This window comes from Aethalodelphis obliquidens, unplaced genomic scaffold (assembly GCF_003676395.1).
Source record: "Aethalodelphis obliquidens isolate GAN/ISIS:26980383/991018 unplaced genomic scaffold, ASM367639v1 scaffold52, whole genome shotgun sequence".
NCBI classification, from domain to species: Eukaryota; Metazoa; Chordata; class Mammalia; order Artiodactyla; family Delphinidae; genus Aethalodelphis; species Aethalodelphis obliquidens.
Genome location: NW_020837996.1, coordinates 283,169 through 307,918, shown reverse-complemented (window position 1 = coordinate 307,918; position 24,750 = coordinate 283,169). Strand labels below are relative to the sequence as shown.

Here is a 24,750-nt window from a genome sequence, read left to right as displayed (position 1 = left end):
AACTTTGACATCACTGTGGGCCTCCCGCCAAGTAGTGGTGTCAGCAGCGGGCCTCACAGAGGGATCCACCAGCCGCTGTAAATCATAGAGTCTGCGGGTGGAAAGACTCACACCCCTCACCCTGCCTCCCAGGAGAGATGAAGGGATCCCGGAACTGGGGTAGGAATCCAGACTTCAGACAACCTGGAAGCGGTCCATTGCGTCTCCACGCCATGTCCGCATTTGGCCAGGGTTTGGGGGCTGGGGAAGGGCGGAAGTGGCTTTATCTTCTGCTCAAAGTCTAGTCTGGTCTGGTAGAGGAAGCCGCAATTCCCTTAGCAGTAAAAAGGTTACATGACTGATGTACACACACTTCTTAAGAAGGAGGGGGCTTTGCTCAGAAAGGAAGTTTTGCATAATTTACCCTTTCAAGAGCCCAGACTTGTTTATTTGTATCATTTGGGTCCTGAAATAGTCTTAACATTTTGGCACATTGATTCCAGCATCTCTTAAGGGGCCTTTCTGAGCACTCTTTGCAGAGGCGCCCAGAGCAGCTGGTGCCCCTCCCTTCTCCCCCACCCCCACCCCCAGCCCCCGCCCTACCCCCAGCTAAGGGGCCTGGCTGTCCCCTGCACACTGGCATCCTGCTGGCTGCTGCTTTTTCACCTCTGCCTGGCTTGGTCACACCACAAGGCTCCTGGGGTGTCTTCCTGCCTCCGTGTGGAAGTTAGGGAGCCCGGTATGAGCCCTGGTCCCCCGCTAGTTAGGGGTTGGGTGATGTTAGACAAGTCATTGACAGTGTGAGCTGAAGTTTCCTTACCTATAAAACTATGATAATTATCAGACCTACTTTGCAGAATTGTGAGAATAAAATGGAGTCAGGGATACAGGCACTTAGCACAGTTCCTGGCCGGTGGCAGGTGCTTTAACAGACCGAACAGACATGAATTCTCCTTCTTTGCCATCCGTCTCTTTCTCTTTTTCTTTCTTTACATTTTGTCTCTTTTCTGTCATTTTCTATCTTTCTTTTCTATAACAGTTTTATTGAGATATACTTCACATGCTATACAATTCACTCATTTCAAGTGTACAGTTCACCGGTTTTTGGTCTGTTCACAGAGTTGTGCAACTATCACCTCAATCAATTTTAGAACATTTTCATCACCCCAAAGAAACCCTGTAGCCTTCAGCTCTCAACCTCCCGATCCCTGCATTCCCCAGACAACCACAAATCTACTTTCTATCTCTATAGGTGTGCCTATTCTGGACATTTCAGATAATCCATGTGCTTTTTTTTTTTTTTTTGGTACGCGGACCTCTCACTGCTGTGGCCTCTCCTGCTGCGGAGCACAGGCTCCGGACGCACAGGCTCAGCGGCCATGGCTCACGGGCCCAGCCGCTCCGCGGCATGTGGGATCTTCCCGAACCGGGGCACGAACCCGCATCCCCTGCATCGGCAGGCGGACTCTCAACCACTGCGCCACCAGGGAAGCCCCAATCCGTGTGCTTTCTTGCCTGGTTGTTTCACTTAGCATAATGCTGTTGAGGTTCTTTCTTTCTTTTCTGTCTGTTCTTCCTTCCTTTCCTTTTTCCGTTCTGTTTTGTGTTTTCTTTCCCTCCCTTCCCCCATTCCCTTCTGTGTCCATGGTCCCGTTTCTCCTTCACCGAGGGCTTGGGCTTTATGGCAGCTCTTGGCAGTTGGTAGGCCCTTGGGGAGGGGGCCGGGAGGCTGCATCCTGGACCCACAGGTGGCCCACGTTCCTACCTTCCGCCTGGGTGGGCTCGGAAAGGCCGTTCTCAGGCCTGCGGGGCCTGCACTTCTACACAGCTGCGGGCAGAACAGCGGGATGCAACAAGGTATTAACCCTTTTCATCTTCTGTCTCTCCAGAGAGTTTGGGGAGTGAGACCCCCTTCCCAGCCCTGGAGAGGAAATCATGGGAAGAGCAGAGGGAGAGGAGGTGGGAAGCCTTTTACAACCTCAAAAGTCAAGGAGAATAAATCGTGGCCCCCCCAGGAGTCACTCGAAAGGTAGAGAACCCCTCCTTTACCTCCCTGGTGATTGTGCCTTTGAAGAGAGCTGGAGGCCCCGCCAGTGCCCCGCCAGCCTCCCTCCCTCCCTGGCTTTGCACAGACCCCTGCCCCAGCCCTTTCCCCACCTTCCCTGCTGGGTCCTTGTGCCGAAGATCTGACAGGACTGCTATGGAGCTGCCTTTCCAGGGGCTGTGAAGGGGAGGGAAGGGGAACCATGCCTTCGGGGGCGCTGCTAGTAGCTTTGTACCCATGAGAAAAAGGTGAACACTCTAGGTGAACAAATTAAGAGAAAGCCCTTTCTGCAGGGGACCCAGCCCCAGGCCACACAGCTTGGCAAGCAGAAAGAGGTCTGGATTTCAGCCCCCATGCTCTTGTGCAGAGAACAACCTGCACAACTACAGGGAGGCCCTGCGGACCTTCCAGACCCCTGGGAGACAGCAGGGTGGAGGGCGGGGCTCTGCGAGCCTCTTCTGCAAAGGGCCGCATAGTAAATAAGTTAGCTTTGCGGCGCCTATGTTCTCCATCACCACCACTCAACCCTGGTGGTACGGCGCAAAAGCAGCCCCAGACGATACTTAAGTGAATGGGGGTGGCTGCCTTCCAATAAAACTTTATTTATGGGCACCCAAATTGGAGTTCCATATCATTTTCACCAGTCACAAAATGTTATTCTTCTATGCACCTTTTTTTTCAACCATTTCAACAAAATAGGTGGTGGGCTGAGTTTGGCCCACAGGCTATCGTCTGCCAACCGCTGGTGTAGGGGAAAGGAAAGGGTGCCAATTCCAGCCCCAGCACTTGCTGGCTCCTTGACTTTAGGCAGGTGGCTTGCCCTCTCTGAGCCTCAGCCTGCTCATCTGCAAAATAGGGATAAAAATACCTACCTGTGAGGACTGTGATGAGCCTTAGCACCGATTTGTGCAAAGCTCCCAACACAGGGTAGATGCTTGTAAGGGGTAATTTTTCTTTCTTCCTTTCTTTTCCCTTTATTTCTTCCTGCCCCGCTCCCTCCTTCCCTCCCTCTCTTCCTTTCTTCCTTCCTTCCTTCCTTCCTTCCTTCCTTCCTTCCCTCCTTCCGTCCTGTGGCCCCTCTGTAAAGGAGCGGCTGAAAAGTCCATGGCAGGCTCTGTGGACTTGTGTCTCAGCTGTACCACTGAATCGCTCAGTTTGGACCCTGACCCTGAGCCTCGTGTCCCTCCTCTGAAAATGGGGGGCTTAGATCCATCTCAGGGGACCATTCCAACACTAATTATACATAAATGCTTAACAAGAGAGAGAAGTTATGCCAAACCCCCAACTGTGTTTGTGTCAAAAATCTTCTGGCGAGGGCGAGGGGGAACCTGTTTCTCATACTAATGAATCACCCTGAGTATGCAGGCAAATTCAGTAAAACATACCTTGTCGCAACCTGAGCTTTGAGTGCAGGGGTCACAGGCAGGTAGGGATGCAGACTGGGTACAGGACAGAGCTCCTAGAGAGACCCAGCCTGGCAGACAGGGGACTGGGGTTTCTCACTGCCTCTGCCACTGACAGGCTGTACGGCCTTTAGAAGATCACATCCCTCTCTGAGCCCCAGTTTCCTCATCTGTCAAAGAGAGATAAGGCTTCCAGCAGATGACACTGCTCTTAAAGAAACAGCAGTAAGTCACAGGGCTCTCTGTTTTAGGGTGATGCTGTGTTCATTAAACCTACAGCAGCTGTTTGAGGTAGTGTCAGGGGACGGGGACAGGGTGTGCCTGAGACCCAATGGGTATTTTAGGGTGTCCTTTTTTTAAAAAAAATAAATTTATTTTATTTATTTTTATTTTTGGCCGCCTTGGATCTTCGTTGCGGTGCGCGGGCTTCTCATCGCAGTGGCTTCTCTTATTGTGGAGCACGGCGCGCGGGCTTCGGTAGTTGTGGCGCACGGGCTTAGTTGCTCCGCGGCATGTGGGATCTGCCTGGGTCAGGGCTCGAACCCGTGTCCCCTGCATTGGCAGGTGGATTCTCAACCACTGCGCCACCAGGGAAGCCCTAGGTTGTCCTTTTAATGCAAGGTTGAATAAATCTTTGTGTCTTCTTCTCCCAGCCTGAGGCTCCCTTGAGAAGTGAGGACCATTCCCTCCCTGCCCATCTCTGGGCAGGGAGGTGGGGGGCAGGGGAGTTTGTCCCAGTTCCCAAAAGTGGCATGTGGCTCTGCTTGTCCACATCTGATCGTGCAGAAGGCTGCAGCTTTCAGGGAGGGCCACAGGCTTTGGGACTCACGGGCAGGTGGACGAGACTCAGGCCTTCCTCATTCCAGGACTGAGCACATGCCAATGTCACCCAGGGTCAGACGCTCTGGGTGGGCAGCAGGGCATTCCCCAGCACCCAGAGGATTGGAGGGAACTTCCCTTTTCCACACTGACTTGGGAAACACAGAATATTTATAAATACTTCATCATCATTGAAATGGAACGCTGACAGTCAAAGAGAAACTCCATTCCTGTTGCCATCTCACACAAGCCCTGAAGCCACGCTCTGTACTCCCTTTCTGTCGCTCATGAGAGATGTGGTCCTGATATCATGGCAACAAGAGGATCCACGTGTGGAGATCCTAAGCAGGTCTCTGCGTTAGGGGCTGCCGAGTCTCTCTGATTCATTCACTCAGTCATTCTTTAGTGCCCCTTCCCCATAGGGTGTGTGTGTGGGGGCGGTAAAGGGGGTGACTAATGGATCTATGAGATGAGCTGTTAGGGTACAAACATGTGGGATAAGTGCTGGGACCTGGCAGGTATGGGAACCAAGAGGGCCCCGGGGTGGCCCAGGAATCGGGCAAAGCCTCCTGGAAGGGGTGATGGCTCAGCTGACTCCTGAGGGACAAGCGGGAGTTTCCTAAGCTGAAGGGCAGAGGTTAGAGGTGCCGTCCTAGGCAGAGGAGGCTGGAAGTGGAGGAGGAAAGGAGGGACGGGGAGGGGAGAGAGGGACCAGGGACTCACAGACGATGGGAAGGCGACTGATGGGCAGGTACTTCCTTTTCTGAAACTCTGTCCCCATCTGAAAAGTAGGACTGACCATCCCAGCCCCTCCCTCCCAGGGCTGGGCAAAGGACCAAGGGCGTTAATGCTTGGCTGGGAAGGAAGCTTAGAGCAGAGCGCGGAGTCCGCTCAGGTGTAAGAGTCTTTGCTTCATTCTGCTGTGGAGGCCCACAGGCCACCACTTCATGGATGGTGGAGAAACGTACATTTTCCAGGTCAGGGGCTCTCAGGCGCTTCCAGCTGTAAACACGGTGACTTTGGAAGTTGAACCCAGTCAATCCAAGAGTCTCTCCACTGCCCCCTCCTTCCCTCCAGGGCAAGCTAAGTTCCCGGAGGCTGTCTGGCCCCCATGGCTTCCTTCTCCATCCATGGTGCCCATGCCATGCCTGGGCCCTGGGGACACAGCTGGCCTGCTCCTGGCCTTACCTGGATTGCTGAGGAAGAGCCACACCCTCCCAAGGGCCTCGGCCTCTGCTACAGGCGCCCAGGAATCGCCCAGCAGGCAGGCCCCAAGGCCCAGCCACAAGCTAGGGCTCACTGTAGGTCTGGGAGATTTTAGGGGCCTCTTGTGCCCCATGTGAGAGCAGAGGACCTGGGGTACAGAGCTCCGTGAAGCCTCCTCATGGCCATGTCTGCAGGCCCACCCCCCTTGTCCTAGGAAGTAGGACACAAGCCCCTCTACTTTCAGACCCTCACCTCACCTCCAATGAGCATTCTGACCCCCAAAGGAGAGGCTGGGGGCGGGGCCCACTCTAGCAGCTAACTCATCCTCCTGCCCCAGCTTCCTCTCTGGGTGGTGGGGAACTGCTCTCACAGGCTCCTGAAAGCCAAATGCCCTTGAACTCTCTCACCGTTGTTTCTGCTTCTGTTCCGAGTCACTGCCTGAATGGCGGGGCGTGTGTGTGTGTGGCACTGGCAATGGGGACAAGCCCACTACATCTCAAATTAGTATCCTCTCCTACCCCGCCAGCGACACACCACACACCTGACACACTGGCCCACGTTCAACGCCTAACTAGCCGGTGATGGTGACTAGTAACCACCACTGCCCTGGGAATGGTTGAGCCTGGGAGAGTCAGACTGCCTGATTGCCCTTGGGCACGTTACCTCTCCTGCCTCCATTTCTTCATCTGTAAGTGGGGATGTTACTAGAGAATAGATATACAGGCCCGAGAACAGTGTCGTCCACAGCAGCTCACTGGCAGGCATGGGGCTCCATGAGGAGCCTCGAGACTGACTAAAATGCTCTCCTATTGTTGTATTTTGCCCTTGTCTCGGCGTTATTTTTGCTCTTATAAGCAGTCCTGTGATGAACATCTCCATGCAGAGAACATTCTGTTTCTTTCAGATTATTTCCCCAGAAACTGAATTTCTGGAACCAGAATTACTGGTGAAAGGAGAGGGATATTTGAGGCCTTTTGTTACACTTTGCTTAATTGTTTTCTAGACTGGCTGTACGGGGGCCCACCAGCCACCTCTGAAGGCATTACTTACTGGACACCACTCAGGGGGAGGGTCCTAGAAGGGCTGTGAGGGGGACGGACTAGGGCAGAGGTATAGCTGGTAAGGAGAAGGGGTCTCTGGCATTTAAGGATGGACAGAGGGGCAGGGAAGAGGGAGAAGAAGGGGCTAAGGAGGAACCATCAGAGAGGTGAGCCCACGTCCAGGGCCTGAGCCGTTCAGAGACTACAGAGCAAATAAGTCTTCAGTCAAAAGAACTGGCATAGTGATGCCAGGAGCTGAGCCCAGGATGCAGTGCCCGACCCACCTGGATGACCTTGGGCAAATGGCAGCCTCTCTGAGCCTCAATTTCCCATCTATGAAATGGGCGTGACCTTTCGCCTGCCTCAGAGGGGTGGGATGGAGTGAGTGAGAGGACATGACTTTGAGAGTTGCCTTGGGCACTGTGGGTTCTCTTTCCATGAGCACTGGTGTGAGTGGGCAGGGTTTTGGGGGTTTCCTTCGGTTTTAAAAAACATTCCAGAGTTTCAGGGAGAGGATTGGGCAAGCCAGCCAGTCTCAAATAGATGTTACTTAGGGTTGAAGCAGCCGGGCAGGGTAAACACAAGATGTCCCTTGGGACTGGGGAGATCTGAGCATGGCCCAGAGTCCACCTGCATTGGACGGGGAGGGGAGGTGGGGGCAGGGAACCTCCAGCTTTGCAGGTGGGCCAAGCTGGGCTCTTTCAATCCTCCACCACTTATTTGCGGTGCAAGTGAACTAAAGTTCTTTGGGCTCAGACTTCCTCATCTGTTGGAGATAAGAATATCGTAACTCTATCATATGTATCACGTGGATATTGTGAGAGTTCAACGTTAAGTGCCTGACCCATGATCACTCTCAACATTTTATTATTCTGCCGTCTCATTCGTCAGCGAAAAGTGGGTGACACGGAGGCAAAGGAAGGGTTGAGTGGAAGTAGGCCGCGCCACGCCTTCACTTCTCCTTCAAGCAGCAAGCCCAGCGTGCTATAACAATGCCCAACACTCCTCACCGGCTGTGTGACCTCGGGCAAGTTTCCTAACCTCTCTGTGCCTTAGTTTCCTCCTCCATCAAATAGGGGGACTAATAGTACCTAGCCCTTGAGGTCGAGCTAATATTTACAAAACGCCCAGAACCAGGCCTGGCGTGCAGCAGGAGCTCGGTGTATGGTGGCTGTCGTTTGGCTGCTCTTAGGGCTCAGAGCATAGGCTTTGGACCTAGCAGACGTGGCACAGAGCCCCGTTCCTCCACACACTGGTGTGACCTTGGTCAGGCAGGTCACTTAATCCCACGAAGAGCCAGTTCCCTCATCTGTAAAGAAGTGGGTGGTGGGGCCCCCAAGGTACCCCAAACACACAGTAAGCACTCAACGTGACTATTGACTGAGGGCCAGACCCATGCCCTGAGGCCTTGGCTCTCCCAGTGGTGGGTGCATGCTTCTCCCACCTTATTTGTCATGAAAATGAAGACTGTTTTTGCAAAACTCCTGCAGGAAGCCTTTGCCCAGCTTGAAGGACAGAAAGAGAGCTCCACCTATGGACTTGGCCCTGGGCACCCATCATCCTGCCCCGGCCCTCCACCCTTCAAAGCAGACGCTGACACAGGCAAACCCTCTGTGTTTACTTCCGGAAAAGTATGAGAAGGCCCTGAAAAAAATCATTTCTTTCATGAGTGGAGGGCTGAAGTTTGGTCATTTCGGCCAAATACTGGGAAGTACTGGTTTGTGGTAGAAAACAAAGTTATTTGAAGATAACACTCATATGAGTGGGCTCTGGGTAACTTGGCATCCTGAAATTTCCACCTCATAGCTTATTTTAGGACAACGAGAAATTAGGTCTGCTTGGAGAAGAGGGTCGCCCCTGATTTTGGCAAAAGTGTAAGGCAAGGGAACAGACACTTGGTGGGCTGTGGCTGGCTCCCAGGGCACTAGAGGGCCATTTCCCCTTTCTAAGCTCTCCCACTTCCCTTTCCTCAAAAAGGAGAGGGGACTTTGCACTGACCCAGTTCCCAAGATATACGTGAAACTGCCCTTCTGGGTGTGGCAGTTCCCCCAGATGCTTGGGTGCAGGATAAGCAAGGGTCTGGGTTCAGGGAGCAGCCCAGCCTACAACACGCAGTCCCTCAAGGGCCAGTTCTTGGTGACCCTCAGGGAAAAGCAGCTAATGGCTGTACCTGTCTTGGGAAACAAAAGAGGAGGGAGAATGGGAGAATCTTCTGGAATTTCTAAACATTTCTCTTCTCCCATGACTTCTCCTGGCTTCTACAGCACTTCCCCTGGGATTATGCTCATTTTATAGATGAGGATATGGGCTTCGACAGGGAGGTGGAGTTGTCTGAGACCCGACAGCAGGGGAGTGAGGAAGCCTCAAACTGAATGCATGACTCCTGCTTCTAAATCTCACATTTTGTCCCAATCCTCCCAACGCAGGGCTGGTGCTCAGCAGGTATTTGCTGAAATGGTCACCATGCCTCACTGTCTGTTCCAAGGTCCTGGTTCACAATGCTCTTCTGGGCTGGTAGGAGTGGGAAGGTAGATATAGAAATAAAGCCAGCATGAGACACCACACAGAGTGTGGTAAGGGCTGCCCCACAGCCAGGGGAAGTGCTTTTGCTTCTGCTGATCTGTGAACTTGGGAAGTCAGAAAATGGGAGAATCACTATCGAAAATGAGATTGGCTGGCTTTTTCATTCATTAGTTCACACACACGATTGAGCACCTCCTATAAACTTGGACAGTGGGGTAGATGACGAAAGATCCAACACCTGCCTTTAGTCTGGGAGATAGGTAAATTGATGGTTAACCCAAGGAGGTAAGTGTCTCCGCAGAGGGGCTGTAGGAGCCAGGAGGGAATCAGTAATCCTGGGAGACCTCAGAGACAGCTTCCCAGAGGAGGTGATGCCTGAACAGAACCTTGAAACACTTCAAAGTGCACAGCAAAGGAGGTAAAGGAATTGCAAGCAATGGGGATGACATGTGTATAGGTGCAAGTACAAGACAGAGCAATGTGTGCATGCGGTGGTTCTGTGTGATAATTTGTACTATAAGCCGTAGATGGTAATGGAAAAGGTCACTGACAGTCATTATCTGTAGTCCTTACAATAGTCCTGTGAGCTTGATATTATTAACATATTTCACAGATGAGGAAACCGAGGTTCAGAGCGAGACTGAGCAAGGCTTCCCACTGAAACTGGGTCCTGACCCCTGGTGGCTGAACATATTATAGCACCCTCATGTGAAAAGATATTCAAAGAACATTTATTTAAGAATGCTATTAGGACACTATTAACTGTCAGTTGCAGAAACCCAGTTAAAAGTGGCTGGGATTGGTGGAGGTAGGGAATTAGCTTATAGAACTGAAGAAATCAAGAGTAGCTTCAAGTTGGATTCAGGAGCTCAAATGTCATCATAAATTTGTCTTTCTCCAGCTTTCAACTCAGTTTCACCCTGTGTTGCCTTCATTTTCAGTTAGAGTCTCCCCATGGGGCCACCAGGAGCTCCAGGCTTACATCTTACCATCTTAGTAGCCCCAATGGAAAATATTTCCCTTTCCTCCCGTTCCAACAGAAAGTTTTAGGCTTAAGTTTCATTGGCTGGATGGGGTCCTGTCTTTACCTCTGTACCCAGACCTGGAGCCAATGCAATGAATAAGGTAAATCTCACCTCACCCACATGGGCAAAGAGTAGGGAAGTTTACATTCCAAAGAAGAATCAAGGTGTTATTACCAAGAGAAGGGGAATTGATGATGGGAAGGTAAAAATAAGATGTTTACCATAAGCACTTGGCAGACAATCTATTATGTGCTCTCCTAGAACCCCATATACACCTCCGAGCCTCAAGTGTCAGAACTCAGGGCAAAGAAGGGCCATAAGGGAGTCCAGGAATATTAAAAATACAAGTATCTCTAGATGTGTGTGATGTAATAAAGTCTACACAGTGTGGGACTCCAGCATAGTGTCTTATCCCAACTTACATTTGGCATGGATGGCAAGCTAAGTGAAGGAGGAAGGGCTCCACACCACTAGACATTATTAAGTTAAATATGCATGGCAAACAAATTTAATAAGAGGATGGAATTCCATATGGTAAGGAGGAAAGAGAAGGAGAAAAAAGGCAGTTTAAAACAAAGCAAAAAAAAAAAGACAGGAAATTTTAGAAAAGATGGGACAAATGTAGAACACAAAATCACATTGAAGAAATTAGTCAAAATATATCAGTAATCACAGGACATGTAAATGGAATAACCTGGGCCAATTTAAAAAAATGGAGATTGCCAGATTTGATTTTTTTTAAACCCAGACAAATATTTTTACAAGAGATAGACTTAAGGAAACAAAAAATTTGAAAGTATAAGGAAGGAAAAATAAGATATACTAGGCAAAACTAACCAAAAGAAATCTGGGTAGCTATATTAATATCAGACAAAGTGAACTGTAAGCAAAAAGTATTACTAAAGATAAAGACCATCTTTTGAAAAAAGATTCAATTCACTAGAAGGGTAAGAATTCTAAACTTGTATGTACCAAATAAACCAGCTGCAAAAAGTAAAACTGACAAAGTAACATTGACAAAACCACAAAGAGAAATTAATCATTAACCTCATAAGCAAACAATATTAAGACTAAAAGGGAGATATTATTATAGATTTTGCAGCGATTAAGAAAGATGATAAGAACATTGTGGTCAATTTTATGCCCCAAACAAGGGAAAATTCAGATACAGTGCACGAATTCCTAGCAACAGAACTTACCAAAACTGAGTTGGGAAGAAATTGAAAACCTGAATGGTCCTATAAACATTAAAAAATAAAGAAAGTGGGCTTCCCTGGTGGCGCAGTGCTTGAGAGTCTGCCTGCCGATGCAGGGGACACGGGTTCGTGAACCGGTCCGGGAAGATCCCACATGCCGTGGAGCGGCTGGGCCCGTGAGCCATGGCCGCTGAGCCTGCGCGTCCAGAGCCTGTGCTCCGCAACGGGAGAGGCCACAGCAGTGAGAGGCCCGTGTACCGCAAAAAAAAAATAAAGAAAGTGAATGAAACACCAGTCGTACTTGGTTTTGCTAAGGAGTTCTACCAAACACTCAAGGAAAAGATCGTTCCAGTCCTGCTCAGAGAAGAGAAAAAGGGAAACTCTCCTGTTTATTTGATGAGACCAGTAGAGTATAGATTCAAAAACAAGTATGAGAAGGGAGAAGATAAAAATGAGAAACAACCCAGATGTCCACCAGCAGGTGAATGGATAAATAAATTGGAGTATCTTTCCATAATGGAATACTTTATGACTGTGAAAATGAACTACAGGTTCACGCATTGACAGAGTTTAATCTCAAAAGTATAATGTTGAACAATAACTAAAAAAAGGAAGCTGCAGAAAAGAATCCTAAAACATGATTCCATTTATATAAAAGTAAAATCCTGGCAGAACAACACAGTATATTATTCAGGGGTACATACATATTTGCTGAAACAAATCAGGGGCTGGTAAATTCTATTTCTTAACCTGAGAGGTGGTTACACTTGTATTCATTTTAATATTCTTTAATATTTTAAGCCACACACATGTGTTTTTTATATAGCCTCTTTGATGTATTTCACTTAAAAATATTTTTTGACACAATCTCCACGTAGCAAAAAGATATGTCTGAGTAGTGGAGTTATTTGAGATGTTTATTTTCTTCTTTTTGCTAGTCTCTATGTTCTGAATTTTTTACTATGAACATGTGATACTTCCATAATAATATTATTTTAAATGATTTTACAGCCTTTTAGAAGAAGGGAGGTAATTTCCCAGCCTAGAGCTAGCTTGTCTTGGATCATTTCAATCTAATCTACGTGAAAGTCACTTTATCACACTACAGGCTCCATCTGGAATGTTAATCCAGGGGTAGATACCTGCCTACTTGGTCAAATATGTACACTGCTGGCATGGAGAAGAACCGGAGCCTCTGAAGTGCAGGGGTGTGACCTGGAGGTCCAGGTGAGGGCAGGTGTTCTGGGGACGGTGGGGCTGGCCAAACCCACGAGAGAGCTTGGGCCATGCGAGGCCTCCAGTACTGGCTAAGCCAGAACATGCCATGCATCCAGGGAAGCTGGGGTGTTGGCTGTGGGTGTTGGCTGTGTCCTTGTTCACAAAGCCTTTACAAAAGCAGGGATCCAGATCTATACTCCCCTCCGATGGACTCTAAGGGGAAGCACGATGCTGTGCTCTCTCTCCGTGTGGAAGAGAGTGAGTTTGATTCCTCTGGGGGCCAGAATACCTTAACAGACGAGGGCTAGAGCTGAGGCCAGGCACGAGATTCACGGGACATCCGGAGGACCCGCAGTGAGCGTCAGGACCAAGCAAGGGCTAGCTTCCAGCCTGAAACTGGATGAAGAAAACTACTGCTCCAGCCAAGGCAGGGAAGCAAGAAACGAAGTAGCAGCCATTGCCTTAGACAGAGCTCAAGCCAGATTTTGTCCTGCCCTGGAGCTGCAGAGACCCCAGGCAAAGTGTCTAGGGACACCAAGCAATGCTTAGCTTCTCCTGCATTGGGGCCGAGCATGAGACAGGATGGGCCAGGACTTGCAAGGACACTCCTCAAACCACAGTTGCTTGCAAATCCCCTTCTCTGTGCGGCCCATAGTCCTCTCCCAACTGCATAATTTACACTTAAGTCTCTACACCACCTGGCTGTTTTCACTGAAATATATTTATAAGACTTTATATCATCACCATAAATGGAAATGCAGTATCACTTGTGGAAAACAGAAAGTACTTGTGAGCATAGAAACAATGACACAAAACAATGCCACCCAAGTTTGGCCAGATCCCATTGCCTGATTAAACCTCTGAGCCTGCCCCCACTCCGGGTTATAAAGGGACACCTGCGTGTTGAGTACTAAAAACACAGGCCCTCCACACTGAGGCTTTTTCTCTTGACCTCAGAAGGCTTGAAATAAAAACAATGAAGGAATTCTTACTCACTGAAAGTATCGGAAGGAAAAAGCAGGTCAGCTGTCCACATCTTAGCAGGCAACAGGCCAAAGGAATTTTGTGTACCCAGATATGGGGCAAGTCTTCATCTTTCTGAAAATGTATGTCAAATACTTTGTTAAAAACTTTCCTCCCAAGTGTTTGGCTAACTTACATTCAGTGACCTTCAATCAGCTTGACTCAATGGACATAACTGAGGACCTACTATGTGCCAGCAGCCACTTAGTAGGGGTTTGAAAGGCAAGCGCCTTGCCTTCAGGGACCACACATTCTAATGGAGAGACAGACACATTCACAACTGATTTTAACGCAAGGCTGAATAAATCTTTGTGTCTTCTTCTCCCAGCCTTCCCCCAACTCATGCAAAACATGATGTAGGTGTTCAGGAATCATTTTATTCAGACACAGAAATAGCAAACATTCACTGGGCTCCTACCATGAGCCAGGCAATGTGTGGGATACTTTTAAACATATTTTATAACACTTAATCCTTTCAAGAATTGGAAAGGTGGTTATTTTTACCTTCACTTAAGGTTCAGAGAGGTTAAGTAACTTGACCAAGGGTACACAGCATGTTAGAAGCTGATTTGGGGTTTGAAAGCAAGTCTCCTGAATGCTCCCCATTGTGGGTTGAGGGAACAAGTCCCTGTTTCACGTGGGAGGTTCTCTGCCCCATACCACCCCCCCCCTTCCCAGCTCCCGGCTTAGAAGAAGCAAAGGCCAGAGGCAAGGTCTGGCCCAACTGGCCTTGCTCAGTGGTCACCTCAGCCCTAACCTATGCTTGTGTCTCCCCAGGAAGCCAGCGATGTCCTGCACCCTGTGCTCCAGCAATCTTCTGAGCTGCTGCAAGAGCCTGTGGGCGCTTAGGTTCTTCCAGAGACACGTGGGAGGCCCCTTGGAGGAGCAGCCGGGAGAGCCACTGTCTGAGGAGCTGCTAAGGACACTGGCCCAGGAATCGGTGAGGATGCTGCCCTCCGAGGCTGTCTAGACCCAGCCCCAGAACGCTGAACATCCTGCTTCTGGTCACCAAAATTTGACTCCTGGAGCCACTAAGGACCCAGCAGCCGCCCCCAAACCACCGAGGACACACCCTAGCCTGAGTCTGGGGACTCCCAGAGCACATGGTGGGTGCTGGGGTCCTCTGGCCTAGGATGGAGCAGACTGCTCTGCGCTCAGACTCCCCTGGGTCAGGGTTTGCTGAATCCCATGGGTTCAAAGCTCAGGTTGGTGCTGGCCCTGAGTCACGGGCAGAGATGGTGGGACTTTCGGGGATGTGCACACAGGTGCGTACACAGAGGTGTATGTGCCGACACACGCCTGCCCTCTGAGCACGGCAGAGGGTTGTTGCCACGAAGCATTGGCCTCTCACTCCCTCGTGGGTTCTGCGGGATGAAGGGAGGGAAGGGAAGGGAAAGGAAGGACATTAGCTTTAATGAACACCTACTGTGTGCCGAGTACGTCACCCGCCTGAGCTCACGTCATCCTCGTTACATGTGGCAGGGATGGTCGACCTGTCTACAGGAATGGAAAATGAGGTTCAGAGAAGTAAGGGGCCACTCAGCTAGAAAGTGTGCCTGGCACATAGGAGGCACTTGAGAATAGTTACTAAAGGAAGGAAGGAACAAACAGACGAACAGACAAATGGGAGGATGGGTAGAAGCCCATGCTCTTGACACAACACTACACTGCCTCTCAGGAGAGGCCACGATATTTCCTTGACTCAGCAGACCCTCCTGCTAGCGAGGCTCAGACCCGGAGCCTGGGGGGGGGGGTCCCTTCATGCTGCAGTTCTGACCCTCTCTGGTGCTTTCTATCAACAAGGAGTGGCATGGAACAGACTTGCTGGGGCAAGTGTGCAGGGCCACAGGGAGGGACAGGGAGAGGTGGGGTGGTGAGGACATGACAGGCAGGGGTGGGGAAGTTGGCCCCGCTGCACCCTCTGCTGGATGCGGGACCGTGGGTGTGGCGGCGGACACCTTGGGGCAGCTCTTTTCTCCTCTGTCCTAGGGGCTACGCTCTCCTTTCCTATTTTCAGGGTTGTTGAAGAGACCCAAAGAGGTGAAGGAGGTGGCAGCCCCAGAGAGATGAGGGTGTTCCTGGGCTCTCCTCGCTGACCGCTGCCCCTCCCTGAGCCCACTCTTCCCTTGGTTCCAAGAACCCCTGTTGTGGTCCCCCTTCCCCATCCACCCCTGCCTTTTCAGTCCCTCTTTCAGCCCACCGTTCTCTCCCCAGCCACCACATGCGCTGTTCCCCAAGGCTCAGTCCTGAGTCTTCTCCTCTCACTGCGATTTCTCGCCCTCTGTGGCCTCGTCTCCACCCACTGAAGGTACCAAGAGACTTACCTCTAAGGAGATTACTCACACATGTGTACCTGGAGCCCAGGCTCCTTCTGGGAGCCTTTGACTAACTTTCAACCTCACCGTGAGCATGTCCACAGCTGCACCTTGACCATCTCCCTGCACCGCTCCTCTCCCAGGGTCCCCCTTCTTGGACAGAAGCCCTGCCATGGGCTCCAAAGGTCAATCTTGGCATCAACTTTCTCCTGGCTCTGCGTGGTCCATCCTCTTGTATCCTAGCTCCCGCTTGTATCCACCATTTACCTGGTTCTCTCCACCTGCCCTGTCATCACTCAGTCCCACTGCCATCCCCTCCATCAGGACAATTGAAACAGCTTCCCGTATTCCCCACTGGCCTCCCCCAAGCCCACCGTCCACCCCACGGCCACACTGGGCTGTGCAAAATGCAAACCCATACAGAAAAACATCTTTCCCACAGCCCTCAGGCCCCGCGTGGTGGGCTCCGACATGCCTTCCAGCCTCCTGTTGCCCCCCACTCCCTTCCATCTCTTCATCCCAACCCTAGCGGCCTTCTCCGTTGGGTTTCTTTATCTCACAGCTCCTCCAGCTACCAGGACACACACAGAGCTGTTTCCATGACTTGAAAAGCTCCTCTTGCCCTTTCAGCCACAGGATCTCAGCCAAAACATCACTTCTTGAGGGAGTCTTCTTTGACCCTCCCTATTGGGTCAGTCCTCCCACCCATACCCACAGAGCTGTCCTTGGAAGCCATGGGCATGGTTGTCACTTACAGTCATCTGTGTGGTTCCCTGACCCCTGTCCGTCTCCCCTACTCAGGAGGTCATGAGTCCTGCCTATTTCTGTTGACCATTGTATGTCTAGCCCTTAGAAGACTGTTTGGCCTATATAAGGCACGATTTGCCCCAGTGGCCCCCAGAGATGCTCAGTCTCTTGGCTGGATTCCTTCTGGAAACCCCAGGATCCCCTTCTTGGAAATTTCCCCAGGAGTCTGAGACAGGTGAATCTCTAAGTCGTGGCCAAGTCAATGGAGTACAAGACTGGTCTGGCTGATCACAGACTCAGCTGGTCAGGGCCAAGGTCAATGTGCTCACATGCCACTTGCCACTGCAGGTCTGGCTGTAGCCGCCCCTGCCCTCCTGGGGGCCTCCTGGAGCCCCTGATGGCTGCAGAAGTGGGGCACATGCTCCCTAGAGGAGAAGCATCTGTGGTGGGCCCTCAAATCCATGTTTTGTGTTACCATCGTGTTCCAATAAAGCTATCAAAACAGATGCTGCCTTGCGGTTTTATTTTTTCACTTCCTGGTGAGGAAATACTCCCCAAACTTCATCATATGGTGTGTCTTGATTTAGAAAAAGAATTATCATAAAATGTTGGGGTAAAGGCCAACTGGGAAATTGCCTTAAAAGGTAAAAGAGTTTTCAGGTAATTAGGTCTCACCTTGAAATGCCCTGTTAGAAATGAGGGACGGGCTGATCAGAAGGGTCAGATCTTCTTCCTGCTCACCTAGTGAGCCAGGTACATGGTCGGCACTCAGTAAGTGTTTGTGGAATGGAATATTTCAGAAATTGTCAGATCCAGAGATGCTTTTGGTAGGTGGGAGAAAAAGACATCTTTAAAATGGAAAACTTGTCAATCGGGGAAGTCTTCCACAGTCAAGAGTAGGTGGGTGAAGTGTAGGTAAAAAACCAGGTCAACAAAAAAAATTCATTGATTCTGTGCAAGGAATGATTCCCAAAGGCACCCATGAAAGGGTTTGGAAAATGGAGGGAGTTGACCAGTGTCAAGGTCACCGTTTGATAACTGCAGTGTCGGCGGTGAGCAGTGTCCCCTGGGGTGGAAGGAGGAGGCTGTAGGAGGCTGCGAGATCCTGAACTTCGGGCCCTGCAGAAGGGTGCACCGAGACACACCTTGATGCATTTCCACAGGAGGCAGAGAAGAGGTCGTGAGTCATCACAATCAAAGCTTACAGGAGCTGATCTGCCAGCAATGGATTTTGATATATTTCAGGGCAGAGAAGACAGAGCATGTTGAGAGGTCCTTGGGGAAGATGAAAGTAGTAGACCGATGGAGTCGTTAGATGACGTCAAGCAGTTCTATGTAGATGGTATCAAAAGGATGGGGAAGTGTCCCCTGAATGATAACTGTGCGTGCAGTAAATATCGGGGCACTGTATAGGCACCCAGCCAGGGCTGGAAGCCTGGGAACCACAATTTCCAGAATTCTGTTCCAACAGGTTCAGCTTCCACCAGCGGGAAGCAGAGGAGAAGCAAAACCATTGTTGTTAAGGTCAAGGGAGGAGGGACAGTGGGAGGGGAAGTAGGCCCAGGTGGGTACAAGGGCCTACCGCAGGAGTCTTGGAGCAGAGAAGTTGTAGAGGGAGCTGCACTAGGGAACATCGTCTCATCCTGTGGGTAATGGGAAGGCTTTGAAAGGCCCTCATCAAGAGGGGCCTGAAATGATGAGGTCTGTACTATAAAAAGACCTTTCGGAGTCCAGTCTGGGGAAATCCACTGAGGGAGCTGGGGGGAGAGGCAGAGTGAGCGCAGGCAGCTCCACTGCAGGGGTGGGTTCACAGTGGCATCTTATTAGGATCTACTCCAGACCCTACAGCAGACTTCAGGCTACAGGCTGGGAACCCAAAGGAATCAGACCCTCCATGCCCTCCAGAGAGACAGGCATTACCAGGGAATCAGAGAAGGAGTGGGACAGGGGGGCCAGTGCTGGGGTCGCTCGGGGTGGAAAGTGTGGGAGGTGTGTGTGTGTGTGTGTGTGGGTGTGTGTGTGTGTGTGTAATGTGGAAGGATGTGGACCAAAGAAGCATGAACTTCTAAGAGGAAACATTCCTGGTGCGCATCGGGCTGTGTTTAAACGCAGGGTAGAAGTGTGGCAGGTGGTAGAAGTGCTCGGAGCCAGGAGGGAGGGAATCCACTTGGCATCTCGTCTCAGCTAAACCGCTGACAGTCAACACTTGGCTGGTCAGACTCCGTCTGGAGCCTTGGGGGAGAGTTGATCGTCTTCACTGTCCATTTTAGGGGGCTCTTTCCAGGTCACTCAAGCAAGGAATGACAGCCTAGAACACACTTCTCCCACCCCAGTTCCCAAATCCCACCAGAATTCCAAGCATTCCAGTGATAATTCAGGAGCCCTCAATGGTCACCAACAGCCCACAGGGTGACTGGGAAAAGGCTCCCTTCACCTTGCCAGCAGCCCTACGGGGCTCATAATTTTGTGATTTTGGAGGCCATTGCACCATGACCGCAACCTCCCCATTCAGGGTCACGCAGAACAACATGTTTCTCACACCCTGAGATGCCACCTTGTGAATCAGAGCACTGGCCTGGCTGGACCTCGGCCCTCACTCCCTGGGGCTTTGCGAAGGCTCTCATGTACCCGGTGGGCCTGGCAGGATTCCCAAGGAAATAGACCCCCAGAGGGACATGCCCTCTGGGCTGTGGTATTCCCAGATAAACCAGTCCTTCACTTTCAACTGACAATTCCAAGCCCTTTCACGCATCTAGACGTTACATCAGCCCCTCCACAGGCACTGGTCCAGTTTTTCTACTGGGCACAGGCAGAGGTTAGCATCCCCACCACCTGGGGCCTGAACAGGGACAGGGCTCACCCCAAGTTCAAAATCCAAGTGACATGGCTTCCAGCCCACAGCTGCTTGTCTCCAAAGTCCAGATATTTTTTTAATCATTCATATTATGAAATTAATTTGTAAGGATTAAGCAATAATCAGACACAGCCTCTTTTCAAAATTGTGACATTACAGAGAAAGCCGGAGTTCCTTGGACTACTCCTCCCCATCCTTTTCCTCTAGTGATCTCCAAGGCAACCACTGCTAACAAGTTTGCTGTATGGTGTTTAGTTCAGTTTTGCTTGGTTTTCAACATAAAAGTTATACTGCACCTCAGGAACTGAACTCAATAATCTGTCTTCAAGTTTCAACCATATTAGCACATAAAGGGCTCCCTCCTTATTTTGTCCCATGGTATCGGTACCCACAGTTCATCTAGCTGTTTCCCCTAGCCATGGACATCTGAATCGCTTCTAATTTCTAGCTATTTAAATAATAATATGCTTTTCCATTATAGGTTATTACAAAATATTGAATAGAGCTCCCTGTGCTATACAAGAGACCCTTGTTGTTTATCTATTTTATATATGGTAGTTTGTATCTGTTAATCCCAAACTCCTAATTTATCCCTTGCCTGACCCTTTCCCGTTTGGTAACCCATAAATTTGTTTTCTGTGTCTATGAGTGGTGTTTCTGTTTTGTAAGTAAGTTCATTTGAATCACTTTTCTGTACACCTGAAACTAACACATCATTGTAAATCAACTATACTTCAATTTAAAAACTAATAATATGCTGACCATCTGAAACAATGTTTCCCTGTGTACACCTGCCAGTGGGTTCTGTTGTTATCGGGGGTGGTGCGTGTGTGTGTCCGTCTGTCTGTGCACGTGTGTTTAGCGTACCTACAAGTGTAACTGTGGATATGGAGCGTGTGTGTTGCTCAATACCCCTCCAGAGAGGCACAGCTCGTTCAAGCTCCCACCAATAACACTAGGCGTGGCCTGGCTCCCCAAAGCCCCACCGTCCACTTGTGCCTTTTCTACCATGCCCTCTGGCTTCTTTCATCTCTGAGAAATTAGAATATTCCTCCTAGAGATGCCCTCCCTCCAGTCAGTGCAGGCAGGTCATTTAGGTAGAAGAAATTTTCAGAGACCCCCTTGGTTTCGCTCCAGGTTTCCCATGAGCTCTACCAAGCCTTGCCTTCCTCCTTGGGGTCTCTTTAGCGGAGGACAGCCTTGCCGAAGCCACACCACTGGAGAGAGGTTGTATCAGTTCACAAGAGCCACAGTAGTGCTGCGTAACAAACATCCACAAACACTCTCAGCATATGACAGTAACATTTATATAACTCATGAAGCTGTAGGCTGGCTAACAAGGATGGGCTCTGCTGGGGTTGTTCATCTTTGCCCCATAAGTCTCTCTTTTTCTCTTGGGACCAGCAGGCCAACCCAGGCATGTTCTTCTCACAAAAATGGCAGGGGCACAAGAGAGCAAGCCCAGGCACACAAGGGCATTTCAGGTTCCTGAGCATCTTGCATGCAAACATACCATTAACCGAAGTAAGTCTCATGGGCAAGTCAAGGACGGAGTATACCTACCCCTCCCACGGAATTGAGGTGGAGTGAAGGATGAATGTTAACTGGATGACCATCTAATGCACTACAGTGGCAGAGCCTGGGTGGGAGCTGAAGTCTGCCTGACTCCAGAGCTCGACATCCTCAGGATGGAGGAGACCTGGGTCTCCCGAGTGATTGGAAATTCCCTGGAGCTCCCTAAAACTCCTACTCCTCAGTATTACAGTTGCTTCCAGCCTCCTACATACCTTATGCTCGTTCTTTACCCTGGCCTACAGCAAGATCTTTAAGACTCAAATCTGGGCCTTGGTATTGCCTGGCTGTGTTCCACCACCCTTCAGTGTTCCACCACCACCATTTCTACTGTTCCCTCAAATTATCATCACGTGAGCAGGGCAGTCAGGGACACACTATGGTCTGGCTCTGCCTAGTGGTCCAGGATCCTCTTGTACCTCTCTCCCTGTGCTCCACCCTCCCCATCCAGCCCAAGACCCTAGCCTCTTACACAATCTCACTCTATGACTATGTCCCCTGCAGAATTCCCTTCCAAACCTGAAGAATTTCCCTTAGCCATACTTCAAATTTCAGCTTTAGCATCACCTTCATTTCAAAACTATCCCTGCCCCTTCTTAGAATAGCTTATCACTTTCACCCTGGTGCACGCCTCTGTCACAGGACGCATCTTGCTCATCCCAGACTCGGATGACCAGAGGGGCCACCTAAGTTCACTGGTGTAAGACAACAGCAAAGGGCACACTGGTGGTTTTCGACCAACATTCCTGCAGTTGGTCTATGCCCCTGCCGTACTAATTATATACATTCTGAGTAACACCCTAGCTGAACGGGGCTGCAGCCACTCTGTGTACAGTGATGTTACTTTTTGGGGATGTGGGGCCTGATTCTATTTTTTAAGAGAAGCCATAAATCTGGATTTCTATTAGTAATTTTCAATGAATTAATATTTGTAAAGATCTCAGAAAAGTGCTGGGCACATAATAAATATGGCATAAGTGTTAGAATAAATGAATGAATAGATAGATGGATAGATAATAGAAAGCTAGATAAATAAGAGAGAGACAGATAGATGACTGATTGATAGGTAGATAGACAGACAGATAGATCTTTGAAAAGATGGCAAAAATTTTTAAAAACACTGTACAGGCAAAACCAAGACTTTTCACAGGCTACATTTGGCAAGAAGGCCCAGTTCTCGGCCTCAGATACAGGAGAAGTGCCCCGTTTCTCTGCAGGAAACCTTGGAGGAAAGAGCAGGGGTATGGCATGTGGCTTCCCACTCAGAGCAGACATCACTGAGGCTATCCCCACCACCCACACTCCCAGCCCTTCCTGCTTGCCTTCTCCCTCTGGGTGAGGTGGTGAGGGTGAGGAGAGAGCAGAGGAGAAAAATCACGGAGAGAATGTGAATTGCTTCTGTCTTGAAAAAGGATTCTCTGCAGCTCTTGAGAGATCCAAAGAGCCTCCAGGTCCTCCAAAAGGGTCTTCGATGGGCTCTCTCCTCCTATCTCCATGGCCAGCAGCCTGGATCAGGCCTAGCTGTGCTTTCTCGGGTTCCAACTAGCTTTGCAGTCTCACTTCTCTCCTCCTCTAATACGTCCGGCCACCTCGTTGCACCCACAAAGGGTGAGTAGTTCATGGTCTCAGTATGGCTTTGAAATCTGGTTGTGTGAACAAGTTACTTTACCTCCTTGCACACCAGGGTTGCTGGAGATCATGCTTGCAAGGTACTTAGAGCAATGCAATAAAAGAACTTAGATATTAATACATGCTCAATAAACGTCAACCATTGCTACTGCTAAAAGGCAAATCATTCTCAGCACTCTTGCGCTTAAGTACCTGTGTGGCTTTCATCACCTGTGGACACAAACCAGGCTACTTGGCTCGGCATTCACAACACTGCCTGATCTAAGCCATGCTGTCCCTTGGTGCTCCCATCTGGTCGTAGGTTCCCGTCATGAGATGTACACACCCTACCCTGAATGGCTGTGCATTCTTGCTTTGTCAGTTCTGAGCCTTCCAAATGCTGAGACCTGGCAAGCCACCCCTTCCCCAAAGTTGGGGAAATCCCCCACCACCCTTGGAGCTCAGTCCAGGATGTGAGACCAAGTCAGGGCTGTCCTAGGTACCCAATAGCTCATAGAGATTTAGGGATGAAGATCATTCTGAGTTTACTTCGAGCCCTTCTCCCTGGGATCCAGTGTGCATCTGATCTAGTGGGCTGAGCCAGACAGGACAATGAGAGCGACAGATGCAGTCCTTTCTGACCCTCATTTCCTCATCCATGAAATGGTGGTGCTGCATACATTCTCCTTTATGCTATTTTTAACCTAAATGACCTTTTTAAGAGAAGGCCCCTTTATTGTTAACCGAGTCCCCCTTTTTTCTGTTAAGCATCTGCATGAATCTGAAAACACATTTATTTGCAAAATGATGGGAGAAGAATTTGGAGTTCCTGAGGCACAGTCTGGGGTGGCAGATGGTGAGGAGGAGGGATGGGAAAAGAGGAAGGAGACAAGAGCCACCAAGATGGGAATCATGCACATGCCCCAAATGACACTTCAAGGAAAAGGGAATGCCTAGTGTTCATGTTGTTTTTGTGAGCATTGATGTGATGTAAACACTTCTCCACCCCTCCTCCTCCAAAAAGATCTCCAGAAGGGTCCACTGTCCTTGTGCGTATTTCATATGAGTGGCTTTTGGGGGGGAATCTGGGAAGTGGCATTTCACACCTGGGTCCATGTAGAACATAACAGAAGGGACCCTAGAGGAGCTAGGTACCTAGAGGCAGAGGAGACTGTAAGAATCTGAGAGCCTGAGCCCTTTGGTAAGCCACCAGAGTTTTGGGGAGGGCTGTGGACTTCTTAGAGGGTAGTGAATGAGTGGGATCAGACCAACCTTGTCCAGATCTCAAGGGATCGGGAGGCCTCAGATGTCATTTTGGTTACACAGTGTTCATAAAATCTACCTTGTAGGTTTAAGAGATATGATGAATCAAAGCATTGATGAATACACGGAGACAATTATTTGAAGTGGATTTTTCTCATGGTTGCAACCCCCAAATAATGGCTGCCTCGTAATGCTAGACACAACGTGGTGAAATCTCTAATTTGAAGAGCGGGCCTCACCAACATCAAATGCTAAAGCACCGGGTGGATCGAAGCAGGTGTTTCAAATGGTCTGAAAAAGTTTAGACTCATATTACACGTGGGAAGAGGAGATGAGAGGGTCCTCTCAGTTCTTAGAGCCTGTCTCCACTGACACAGGTCACTAAAGACAGACCCAGCCCAAGCTGAACTATGGTCTGAGCCAGGCAGGCAGGGTAGGGAGCTCTGAAACACCATGGAAATAAGCCTCAAATATGTTCACTCTGATATCCAGACCATTCTTTTCTCTTAGATGGCAAAATGTGCATTGACCCCTACACTTGCAACAAAGTAAATGTCACTCTCTTTTGAAATTAAAAAAAAAATCTCTTGCTGTGCTGATCCTTCTCTGGGTTTTCAATTTTGTAAATTGAGATATAATTCACATACTATAAAATCCACTCTTTTAAAATATACAATTCAGTACTTTTTAGTATGTTCACAAAGTCGTGCAACCATCACCACTGTCTAATTCCAGAACATCTCCATCATCCCCAAAGAAATCCCATGCCCTCTGGCAGTCAGTGCGCCAGTTCTGACAACCACTGATCTCCTTTCTGTTCTCTGTGGAGTCACCTGTTTTGGACATTTTGCAGTATACATGTGCGGTCGGAGAGCACTTGGAGTCCACAGTGATATCTGCTGAAATTTAGAAACT

At 49.6% G+C, this 24,750-nt stretch overlaps 1 protein-coding gene across 2 annotated transcripts in view; it reads left to right on the top strand.

Moving 5' to 3' along the window:
• The window catches only part of HRH2 (histamine receptor H2), a 48,616-nt gene extending 31,578 nt beyond the window's left edge, over window positions 1-17,038 (top strand). Inside the window, exons 3-4 of one of the 2 annotated variants that reach the window (XR_003428245.1) lie at window positions 1,869-2,008; window positions 14,254-14,357. Coding sequence is in view for 1 of the 2 variants with exons in the window: in XM_027084259.1 (XP_026940060.1) it covers window positions 14,254-14,446 (193 nt within the window). In the remaining variant the exon portion in view is untranslated. Of the gene's footprint in view, window positions 1-1,868; window positions 2,009-14,253 lie in introns of both variants that reach the window. The other variant, XM_027084259.1, reaches the window with a different exon arrangement.
• Window positions 17,039-24,750: the final 7,712 nt, after the last annotated feature.